This window comes from Typopeltis vanoorti, chromosome 4 (genome assembly GCF_054136105.1).
Source record: "Typopeltis vanoorti isolate ZY-2024b chromosome 4, IOZ_Tvanoo_1.0, whole genome shotgun sequence".
Classification (NCBI taxonomy): domain Eukaryota; kingdom Metazoa; phylum Arthropoda; class Arachnida; order Uropygi; family Thelyphonidae; genus Typopeltis; species Typopeltis vanoorti.
The window spans coordinates 170587890-170600903 of record NC_143552.1 but is presented as its reverse complement, the minus strand read 5'-3'; the positions used below and the strand labels follow the sequence as shown (position 1 = coordinate 170600903).

Here is a 13014-nt window from a genome sequence, read left to right as displayed (position 1 = left end):
ACCAGTTTGAATGTAGTGTAACTTGTTTTCTGTGTATAGTTGTATGCTCCAGAAGATGACTTTAACATAAAGGTCGAAACGTCTAATGTAGATTTTAGTTATATTAAACTAAAGTTTTTATTCAAACACGGTAGTTGTCTCCATAATTTTCAAAAATGCATTCGGATCACCGTGTAAGCTTAAAAGAAAGAAATGCTCTTACATTCCCTTCTCAGATTTACTGCAAGTAAAACTGATTGCATTTTCCTCCTATAACCGAAAAGGTAAGGCAATAATACATTATCTTAATCTTCATCTTGTATTTCAAGATTATCTACATTTTTTATGTATGATTCTACAGATCAAAATATTATATTTTTTATAAGGTGAAGGCCTGCCTTTGGCCTGTATTAGAGAATTTACTCTATGCAATAAAGAATAAAGTTCCTATTTTCTGTCTGAGATGTTTCATTGGAAATCAACCTACATTTCTTCATAGTGAACAATCTTGAGTTTTGACAGCAACACTAAGATCCAAGGATGAATTCAACACATTACATTCTAATTCATTCTACAGCTTTTCAACTGGCTATAAAATGGAATTCTTAACTAGCTAGTCTATTAGAGATAGGCTGTTATTCTCAAATCAAGCCAACTTAGACTCTGCTACGTGAGATGAGGCACTGTCTTGCTCAAAGAGTATTATCACTAGAAAAATATACAAGTGCAAGAAGCACAGACTTAGCTAAACATGGGCATATGCCTCTTCAGTCCGATTATAATACTATTCATAAAATCTAATAGATCAATTTTATACCACAAAAAATGTACCTATACCATCATACATCCATCACCACATTTTACAACTGGAACAATGCAATCCTACTCATAGTATTAACATCATATACATAAGCATCAATGCTTATGTCTTGTTATCAAATTCATATCTAGTGGGGTTTCCTATGCAAGCCATTTTAGTTTAAAATAAATGGTACTTACCAAATGTCTCATTTATATATCTTTCTAGAAAACCACTACATTATTTAATTGCCTTTATCTCCATGTTCTTTGCATTACATGCCTCTGCTGGCATAATAGGCATAGTGTGCCAATATACTAAATGGAATTATTTCTGTCCAACAATACTGTTCCATAGAATCACTGTAATCCATAATCTTTGATCTATATAATTATTACTATTATTATTAGAGTAGGTGCCCTCTCTCGATGAGTCTTTGGACTCCCTGGAGGTGTCAAATAATAATAATAATAATATTAAAAAAAAAACTGTAATAACATTTTATTTATCATCATACAGAGAATTTACATATATATAATAAAACATACTATTATATTTTTTTTTTGTTCAGTACAAAATGTAGAGTACAATGATTTTTTTTTTACATGTAAATGTACATAATTTTTTTTTATTTTATAGTGAATTTCATATAAATTTTTCCAATTTTTGTATAATGTGTTAATAATATTTAAATTAAGGGATATTAAATCCCACATTGTTTTAAAACCGAATACGAAATTGCGGGATTTAATATCCCCTTAATTTAAATAATGTTTATATCGCCGAAATGAAGCTTATTAGCTCTATATTTAAGTAACTTAATGGTTGCACCTGTTTAGAAACTCATACAGCAGAGTATATAAGTTCTTTTCGCTATACACTTTGGTATCAATATGGTCTAGCTACTCACTGATGAAGCCTCAAAAAAGGCTGAAACCGGTCTGGGTAGTGACCTCCCATCATAATGTAATAACAGCATACATTTCCTAGGAAATGTGTTTTTACATTACGGAAAATACCTAAGAATAGCGATAAGAACTTCTCCACCTTTGCTACGAGTTGTCCGGTATTGTACTACATACTAGGGTCACTTGCATTGGCTAATGCTAGTGTCGCCGATACTTTATAGTTTTCTATATCGGCATGAAACTCTCTGATTCCAATCTTTGAGTTTCGTATTCGGTTTTAAAACAATGTGGGATTTAATATCCCCTTAATTTAAATAATGTTTATATCACCGAAATGAAGCTTATTAACTCTTTATATTTAAGTGTTAATAATAGTTATTACAGATGGTAATTTATGGTTTGCAATTGGATAAGATTACATTTTTTAAGCATTCATAGTATAACAGTAAGTTATATATATTTTACAATTTTTGCTTTTAATGTTTTTAACTGCTGTAATTACAGCACTTCAATGTAATAAATAATTCCTTTTTTTTGTTGATCTCGGTGGAGATGTAATGTCTCTGCTCGCATCCTCGAAGCTTTTTAATGAGCTTATCTGAGGATGACACTGGCTGGATATATATTAGTTTGATTGCTGTGTTAGAGGTAGGTTTGATGTTGGAGGTAAAATTAGTGATCTGAAAGCTCTGATCAAAGTGAAATTGCCGGTATGTTCTGGTGTTATTGCATCTGTTTTGATGGTTCGCATTCATTTTTATTGTGGTCTTCTTTTTAAACTAATTAGGGGACTTTTTTTCCCCCTGTGGCAGCCTGTCTATGTCTTCTGAGCTTTTAATTTGTATCAGCTTTGAAGTTTGGGACTTCCTCAAGAATATCTGGGCATCTCTGATCCACAAGAATTGGTAATTTTTTTCTGTTATTGCTTTTCTTGCTTGGTATACAACAGATTCTGGTTGAATGGTGTTAAATATTCAGATAGGAAAATTGGTGTATTGTCTTGCAATGCGTCCAAGTCCTTGGCAACTGTTTTTTTCTGTCTGCTGGCTTTTATGAGATTGTCTCTTGTGGACTTGCTTGTAAGACAAACTATGACTGGTGCAGGTTGTGGCAAGCCTTTTTTTTGCTCTTCCTACGAATCCGATTTATGGTCTGAATGTCGTTAAGCGGTAGGGGGGATATCAATTGCTTGGACTAATTTTAAAACTTCGTCTCTGAGGTTTTCTGTAGGTGCAGTTTCAGGAAGACCATTTATGATAAAATCTTCTTTATATTGTTGCTGATTTAAACGTTCGTATTGTGGTTTTAGAGAATGAAGTTCTTGGTGGAGTTCGGATCTCTTTTTCACCAAATTGTGTTGCCTGTCATTTGGTGCGTTAATGCTGATTTTAATGTCTTTTACTTCTATCACTGCTAAATTATTATGTTTCACCAAATCTTCATATTCACTAGGTTTTTTTGTTATTTGTTCGTTCTGTTTGTCAAAGAGTTCTTGCTCAAGACTAAGCTGGCTTTTATAGTCTCTAGCCCATTTTCTATTAGTATATTTAAAGAGTTGAAATTATAGGACTCATCTGCATTTTTTTGTCTGTTCAATTTATCATCTGATTTTGTCTCCGGTATAATTGGCTGTGTCGTAGGTGGCTGCCTTAGGTGTGTTTCTTTGTTCTTCCTGCAGAGTACGCACTTCCATTCCTCGCATGTTGCATTGGATTTACGTTGCCATGTTGTTTCTGAAAAGCCAGCACATTTTAAGTGTAGAATCCTACTGCATTTCGTACAGGTTATTTGATTTCTGTCGGACGATAAATCCTCCAGGCATTTGATACTCTTTATGATTCACCTTTCTTCCCTTGAGCAATTGTGGCATGATTGTAAAGATGGCAACGTCCTTTGATCTTCATTCGTTGTTGACTGCAGTCCTCTCTGTTCACAATAATAATAATAATAATAATAATAATTATTATTATTATTATGAGAGACTGCAGAGTTTGGTGGATAGAAGAAGGAGTGGTGATATGATTGAGACTTTTAAACTGTTGAGAGGAGGTTACAGGGTGGACACTGGGGAGTTCTTTTGCTTGGTTGAACAGCGGGAAGGAGTGATGACAAGAGGCCATCCCTGGAAGTTACGAAAGGAAGCTGTGAGCACGAGAGTGAGGAATAGTTTCCTTGCATGGAGGGTGGTTGAACAATGGAATGCATTGCCTGATAGTGGTGAGAGAGTGAGAATGGTCAATGAGTTTAAGGAGTGATATGATAGACTGTGTTTCTTAGGGGGGGCGGGAGGACCTCCCCCTCAATGAGTCTTGACAGACTTTATGTTCTTAGGAAGGACCTCCCACGATGAGTCTTTTGACTCCATGGAGGCCTGAGTAATAATAATAATAATAATAATAATAATAATAATAATAATAATAACAATTATTATTATTATTATTATTATTATTATTATTATTATTATTATTATTATTATTATTATTGTGTGGGTACCTCTATGGAGTATAAAGATTCATTGCAGGAAATCCAAACTATCCACATAATCTATCATACCTCTAACTGAACACATTAGCAAAGCGTTTGCTACAGACTCTGGCAACCTATTCCACTCATTTACAACTCTCTAAGTGAAAATTCTAGTGTTCATATCCCTACTAACCACACCTTTACTCAACTTCTAGGGATGAAGTTGAGTGAAGTTGATTCTGCCATCTCTAGACAAGTGCTGAAACATTTTCACTGCATCAGTACTTAAAATCCTTTAAGTAACTTAAATGTTTCTATCATATTCCCTCGTTTTCACCTATCAACCAACTTCTGCAATCTACACATCCTCAATCTATCCCCATAAGATGCATTCTACAAACCACTCACCATCTTGGTCACTCACCTCTGAATCTTTTCTACCACTTTGATATTCCCAAGAAACCCGAGACACCAGACCTGAGCACCGTAATCCAGATGTGGATGTATCAAGGCCTTATAAAGAGGAATAGCAACTTCCATATCTCTACTTTTTAGTGTTTTTCAATAGCCAAGTAATATTATGAGCTACTTTAGAAATATGCCTTCTAATCTTCAACTTTCTGTTTACCACCACTCCCAAATCCCTATTCATCTATTTCCTGGAGTACAGTTCCATCAATGTGGTATAGAGAATGTAATCAATTTATTCCAAAATGCATAACTTTACATTTCTTCACATTAAACTGACACTCATTATCTTTTACCCATACTGGCAGCATATTTAAATCATCCTGCGAGTCATCCACATGGCCTTACTCTACCTAATTTTGCTTTATCAGCAAACTGAATATTTCCTTTCAGATTATATCCTATATAATTTATGTACAAAATAAACAATAGTGGTAGTTTATTTATTTATATGGAGTTTTCTCCCTTTTTCTCCCCCGTCCCTATTGGGCTGAGTTGAGTCCCCTTGTGGGAGAATAAGTATTTATGGCTGTAGATCCGTGTGTGCTCACGGGGCCAGTTTGCTTGCGGGAAGAAAAACACCAGATAAACTGGCAGAAAAAACCCTACTGCCCGCACCCAAGACTGGCTAACTTGGCTATGGCTGAGGAAGATCATCGAATTCCTCATGTCTTTGACGGGAATCGAACCTGGGACACTCCTTTCCCAGTGATATGGTTGCGAAGCACACAGCCACTAGGCTAACCACGCAGACAACAGTGGTAGTAGAATGGAATCTTGAGGTACACCACTAATCACCTGCTTTTGTTTGGATTCTGCTCCTCCATATACCACTTTTGATACCCGATACCTGTTCATTAGTCACCGTTTCATGTAACCATTCACCATTTCGTAGTCCTCATTTGTTGCATTTTGCGTAACACAATTCCATGTAGTATTCTGTAAAATACTTTTGCAAAATCCAGCAGAATCATCATGTAGCCATTTCCTTTATCCAACTAAGCTGTTGCTCTATTATAAAAAAAATTCTGCTCTAAAAAGAGGATGCAAAAAGTTGTAAAAAGAGGATCAGCCAAGAGGTGGTGCATTGTATGTGTTGTGCTGTTTCAGTTAATAATATTAAATTAACTCACTGTAGTTATTGTTGTATATGGGTGTGTGATTGACTGAGTTATTTAGTTTGTAAGTAAACCTTGTATTATTTATTTAAATAAGATATTGTCAGTATGGCAACAATCCATGTTAGAGCAATGGCGACAAAGACACCACTGTTGGTTGTAATGAACTTATGTGATTGTGTAGAGTGCAGGGTGCGTAAGTTGTATTCATTGTGAAAGTTAAAGGATTTATGGAGGGAAAGAGCGAAACTGGTGAGCAAGTGTGTATTAAGTGTTAGTAGAGAAGACAGTATCAACAGTAGAATGGAAAATGCTAATAGTGGAATTAATACTGAACATGTGGGGGGGGGGTAGAAATACAGAAGGAAATGAACCTAAATAAGTAAATAGCATGCTTGCATGTTATCCTTCACAGGACAAAGAGCAAAATCAAAAAAATTGCAGAAATGACAAGAGATTAGTAAGGCTGAGAAGAGAAAGAAGCAGGGGTGTGAATTAAAAATTAAGACCATGTTTTCAAAAATAAGAAAAAGAAAGTAACAAGAAAATTATGTATGGTGAATCTATGATAGGAGGAGTTCTTAATGAAAGTATAACAAAATCATATTTTCCTAATCAGAGGAGTTCTTTACAGATTTATGATCGAAGGAGTTCTTAATGAAAGTATAACAAAATCACATTTTCCTGGTACAAATCTGGATGCAGATAGGTAAGGCTGAAGAAATAATTGACTTGTCTGGCACTAATGATCTGAGAGAGGAGAAATATTCTATGAGGAAGGATGTGAAGGAGTTGTTGGATGAGACAAAGAAGAAGAAGAGTAGGAAGGTGAAGATTGTAAGTGTCAAACTGAGAAGGATGACATTGATAGCAAACAAATCAATATAAATATTGTGCAGTACAAATAATGTAGAATTTGTGGACCTGTGGTCTGAGTTTGATGGAACGAAGAATTTGTATAATGCTGATGGACTGCATCGAATTGGTGTTAGGTATTTAGAGAGAGAGAGAGAGAGAGCTTTGTTTAGTGAACATGCTGAAGTGCAAATTCAGGAAAACATAATCAATTAGGGTGAATGCAGGTGTGTGTGTGTGTGTGTGTGTGTGTGTGTGAAGGCATCTATGAGGCGAGTGATTGTGAGAATGTCCAACCAGTGCCGAATTTAGTCTTTCAAGCAACAGTATTGAGTACTCAATTCAGGAAGTAAAGGTGGTTTGGGAGCCTAAAGGGATGCTGAAGCTTCTATATACTTTTATGCTCTATATCAGAAGCATCAGTACAGAGCATAAAAATGTCACTGCTTCTATACCTATCATTGTCCCCTCTCGACCCCCCCCCCCCGGCTCAATGTTTCCTGACATCGTCCCCCTTCCCCCAAGCACCCATTCCCACAAGAGGCCATCTCTGCTACCATCCACCCTGGAAATTCTAGTTTCCCTGCATTGACACACTGATCCATTCAGAAAACAACAATCTTTCCAAATACCTTCGTCCTTCCTCATTCAAATGCAAGCAGTCTCTAGCATACAGTTCCCTTCTGTCTTCAAACGCCCTCCAAGCATCCATGTATTCCAACCCTCTCTTCTCACACATTCTGGCTATTATGTGATTCAGTATTGCTGCTCTTCTGCTCAGCAAAGAAATTCACCTGCAGGTCCAGAAGAAAATCTGGACAACATGCATCATTAGATTAGCACAATGAGTGCAGGCCAAGCAATTATCATGGGAGACTTCAACTATGGTGATATAGATTAGAAGGAGGAAAGGGCACATAGCTAAATGGAAATGGAATTTATACAGTTACTTAGGGATAATTACATGAAACAGCATGTGATGGAATGGACCATTAGTTTGACAGTGTTGAATCTCATAATAGTATCAGAAGATCTATCTATAACTGCAGTAGTAACTCTATCTCTGTTCAGGGAAAGTGATGCAGTCTTGTCTGGGACATTACTCAACATGTAGAAATTCAGTCAAGAAAGGGTTTATGTAGAACTGCAAAGCTGATAATCATGACAAACTTAGGAGTCAATGGCATAAGAAACTATGTGTAATGAATGTCATCAGTGCATGGGAATTTGTCGAGAATTGTTTGAGAATGGTAGTACCAGAGTGCATACCCAGGGTCAAGTGGATGAACCAAGTAGGGATTAAGTGGATGACTAGCAACATAAAGTTGGAGCTGCAAAAAAAGAGAGCACTGCAGAAGGAATATAAACAACAAGATGATAAGCATGTGCATGAGCAAGAAGGGTAACTAGTATGTAAAGGAATGCTAAATCAGATTTCAAGAGAAAATTAGCTAAGCAGGCCAAAGTAAATCCAAAAGAGTTTTTTACTGCTACACAGCAAGTAAGAGAAAGAATGATTATGGAAAGATAACTTTACTTATGGCAGGAAAGTGACAGAAGCAGAAAAAATAGTTCATTTACTAAGTGATCACTTTGCATGGTTATATTATCCAGGTGGTGACTTTGCAGTTATTGAGGTGGCAGAGACTGATGTGAGCACTGAGCTAGATGAACTGGAGATACTCAGAATATTGAAAAATATCAATGTGAATCCAGGCACACTTCTGTATTGAAACCTTGCCAGAGCTGAGACTTAGATTAAACAACTTTGTCAGGGGCACCTTGCCTGCTCATGTGCCACAAGAATGTAAGGTGCCCCTGACGAAGTTGTCGAAGTCTCAGCTCTGGCAAGGTTTCAATGGAGCTGAAAGATAGTTCTATTACATAAAGGTGGCTCCAAGACAGAAGTAGCAAATTACATTCTGATTAGTATCTCTGGAGTGGTGGTTATGGATATTAGTATCATACTTTATAGGGGGCAGCATGGCTTTGTAAAAGGTAGGTCCAGTCTCACTAATTTATTCGCATTTTATAATAAGGTGACTACAGAATTGGATAAAAGAAATGGCGCACCATGATACTGCTAGACTTTGCAAAGGTATTTGACAGAATACCATATGGGAAACTATTACATAAGTTAGAGCAAATAGGAATGGGTATGAGGCTGGTGGTATGGCTGGAGGGAGGGTAACTGATAGACAGGCATCAGAAAGTAGTATATGGTGGAGTGGAATCAAGGCAAATGAGGATGACTCTTGGTGTTCCCCCAGGGCTTTGTACTGGGAGAACTATTCTTTAATTTGTATATTAATGATATAGCAAAAGATTTGAAGGGGGACATTCAGTTTGTTTGCTAACACAAAACTAGGGAGGGCAATAGTTGATAATGGTGATGTGGATATCTTACAAGGTGATTTAAATAAATTGGCAGTGTGGGCTAAGGACAATGATTGTCAATTCAATGTTGTAAAATGTAGAGTAATGCACTTTGGGATGAAAAGATTACACACTCTGTATCATATTAATGGTTCTAGTTTACAGGAAATTGATGAGGCTAGCGATCTGGGGGTGATGGTGGATAGAGATTTGAAATTCAGAGGACATATTGCCAGAGTTAGCAAAACAGCTCAGAGGATTACTTGGATGTTAAGGAGCACATTGACAAGTAAAGACAGGGAGGTTATTATTCTGGCTGCGAGTTCGAATCCCACCTTGGGCATGGATGTTTGTGATTGTCTGTGAAAATATTAGCGGTGGTGGTGGGCAGTAGATGGTGTTGGTGTAAATGATGATGGCAGTTTGCTATAGTTGGTGGAGAAGGACAGTTGAAGAGTAGGTGCCCTCCCTTGATGAGTCTTTGGACTCCTTGGAGGTGTCATGTTTGCCGGCCTGGTTCGTTGAGTGGTTAGCGTATCCACTCTCCAACCAAAAGGCTGCGGGTTCGAATCCTGCTGTGGGCATGGATGTATGTGATTGTCTGTGGAAATACCAGTGATGGTGGTCGGTGGTAGATGGCGTTGGTGTAGATGATGAAAGTAGGTGTTGGTGAATTGAGTGGTGGAGACGGAGAGTTGTGGAATGGATGCCCTCCCTCAATGAGTCTTTGGACTCCCTGGAGGTATCATGTAATAATAATAATGTAATAATAATAATTATTATTATTCCTCTTTATGAGACTATGATTTGGCCACATATTGACTACTATGCACAGATTTGGTCTCCTGCCTTTCTTGGGGATTGGAAGAGTTGCAGAGAAGATTCCAAGATGAGTGACCAAGCTGGTGCTAGGTTTCTGTGTATGTTCCCTATGAGAATGCAGTGAGGGTGTAGGGGTTGCAGAGTTTAGCTGATGGGTGGAGGAGACGGGATATGATAGAAACTTATAAGACTGACACAGAAGAAATTTTTCAATACATTGGATGCAGGGGAAAAACAAGGGGTCATATTTGGAAACTGTCTAAGAGTGTGGTTAGTAAAGGTGTGCAGACTAGGTTCTTTTCATGGAGAGTAGTGAATAAGTGGAATGGGTTGCCAGAGGTAGAGGTAGTTATGAGTACCCCAACAGTGAACAGGTTTAAGGAGATGTATGACAGGTATTGTATTAATGAATAGAGTGTGTCTCCCTCAATGAATCTTTTGACTTCATGGAATGCCCATATAAATAATAATTATAACAATAATAATTAAGAAACAAAGTATTATATTTACAATTATTAATAAAAAGAAACAAAGACTTACTTTTTGTATGGAGATCCATGAACTGGCTGAAGAATTGTTTTGATACAACCAGAAGTTTTCAAATCGTGGATTTTTAATTTAAACTAAAAAAAAAAAAGTGATAATAAGGGCCTCCCAAGCAATATTGTGGACTCCCTAGTCTGCTGTTAATAATAAATTTAAATGTATTTAATATATTAAAAATATATGTATATGTTTAAATATAATAACCAGAGTGAAGGAAGGTAAACGAAATGTGAACGATGGAAGAGTGACTTGAAAGAAAAAAGGTGATATGAAGAAGTGATAATACATTGGGACAATGCAGAGATAGCAATAATGAAAGAAAAAGTATACTCTAGCCTGGATTACCGAGAGGTTAGTTCAACTCCTGCTGTGGGTACTGATGTATAAGATTGTAGGTGGTAGATAAATTTCATTGTCTAGTGCAAGAGCATTGTCCCACTTGGAGGCCTGAAATACTGAAAAACATCTGTTTATCTCTAGAACTGAGTTTACAAACCAGGTAAAAAACGAATAAAAAATATAAAAATAATTATAAAAATTAATAAAACCAAAAAAAAAAAAATCTTAGCCTATCCACGGTGCTTAAATGTTCTATAGGTTTATCACCTTTCATGGGTGGGAATCGTATAAAAAAATACAGTCTTACATTGGACATAAGCATGAGTTCATGAGTTCAAGAGAATGGAGAAACATTTGGTAATAACTGATACTGTAGAGAAGAAGAGAGAGAGAGATAAAAAAAAAAGTGTGAAAAGGAGGGAAAGAAGATAATATTGCATGGTGGTTCCATGATTATAGAACTTGATGAGATTTTAATGAAATTTCCAGTTGAGAATAAAAATGTGATTAAAGATTTGTATGAATGCTCTTAGAATGCAAAAACGGAAAATTATAAAACTGACAGGTTGACACAGGTATAAATGATTAAAAAAGAAACTAACATGGAATGAGTGTTCTTGGAACAAAAAAAGAACAAGCAAAAATGATGGGTGAGTAACCTAGCCTAACCTAACTCGACATTCCATGCCAAGTTATTACGAATGAGTCTCCCTCCTCTATACAATTTCCCTGCCTCACATTCATTGCCTATATTTCCAGCTTTTCTAATTCACGTGACAATGCTGATCTCTTTGATTATTTATTTCTGAAGTTGATTTCATACAACTAATTATTCAAACTGTAGAATTATCTTCCATGGATACTTCAATATTAATAATTTCAATGCTCCCTTCTGTAAATTCGATCAAGCAAGAAGAGAAGCAGAACTACTGACAAATGCTTGTCTATTTGTAAAGAAGATAACCACAGAAAGTTAAACTTGTCAAAGATGGTACATAAAGTACATAAATAAATAAATAATACATACAGTATAGTACATAAATAAATCAATAAACACTTTATTGGAGTATTTCATTATGGAGAAGTAACTTTTAATACTAGAGGAATAGGGAAGGTTTGAGGTTTAGAGGTACAAGAGGAGAGTGTGTTCCAAGTACTAAGTACACTGGATGTCAAAAAATATGTGAGACTGGATGGTATTTCACCACAGGTTTTGAGAGAATATGCTAAAGAAATGACAGCTCTATTAAACTGGCTTTTCAATGAAAGACTGGCTATGGGAAAGGTACTCAAGGAATGGAAGGAAGGTAAAATAGTACCATTGCACAACGGCGATAACAGACTGGATGTGTCTAACCATAGGCCAGTTTCTATTTCATCAGTAATTGTTAAGATCTTGGAGAAATTACTGAGGGACCATATACAGTGTTGGGCAGATGAGGGTAATGTTATCTGTGAGAGTCGACATAGATTTGTTAAGGGGTGCTCATGCTTTAGTAATATGATTGCCTTTTATAATAAAGTGACAAGAGCAGTTAAGGAGGGAAAGGCATATACAGTCATCCCTCAACTTATGTCTGTTCGAGTTACATCCTTTCGAAGATACGTCCATGATTCCATAACAGAATAAACAACATTTTCGGCTATACTTTCGAACAAGACACAAGCAAGTGTAAGGTAAAGCATGCACAGTGGCGACAGCGTTTTCAGTAGCAACCTCCCTCAGCATGTGTCTTCAACCATTCCTCTGTTGAATTTGTGTTTGAAAAATGGGTTATTTGTGTATTTATCATTAAATATTTAGCGATATTTTGTGCAACATCGACCCTGCACGCCCAATTAAAAAGCTTAGTTAAGAATCACAGAAAAAGAGGTGAGCAATTGATCTTGAAACGAAGTTTCAAGTTACTAAGCAACATGAAGCTGGTAAGCCCGTCAATGTGATCGCACATGACTTTGGATGGTCTCATTCTACAGTGATGACCATTTTTAAGAATAAGGATAAAATCGTCGAAGCTGGGAAAGGATCTGCTTCCATTAAATCGACGAGAGTGATGAAGCAAAGACAAGGTTCTATCGGTGATATGGAGAAGCTACTTGCTTCATGAATAGAGGACCTCAACCAAAAACAATTGCCCCTTAGGACTGTGATCATGACCGCTAAGGCACTAAGTCTCTTCAGCATGTCGAAGGAGAAAGCAGGCCCAATTATGACTACGAATTCAATGCTTCTTCCAGTTGGTTCATGAGATTCAAGCAACATTCTGCGCTCATAATGTGAAAATGTATGGAATCTGTAAGTGTTTAAAAGGCTACCAAGGAGTTTGTGGAAAAATTG

At 36.6% G+C, this 13014-nt stretch overlaps 1 protein-coding gene across 1 annotated transcript in view; it reads right to left on the bottom strand.

The window, feature by feature from the left end:
* LOC150107842 (cilia- and flagella-associated protein 251-like) overlaps positions 1 to 13014 on the bottom strand; it is a 619793-nt gene that overhangs the window by 46134 nt on the left and 560645 nt on the right. The window contains exon 19 of the mRNA XM_090392197.1: positions 10332 to 10414. Within this exon, the coding sequence (XP_090248323.1) occupies positions 10332 to 10414 (83 nt within the window). The remainder of the gene's footprint in view (positions 1 to 10331; positions 10415 to 13014) is intronic.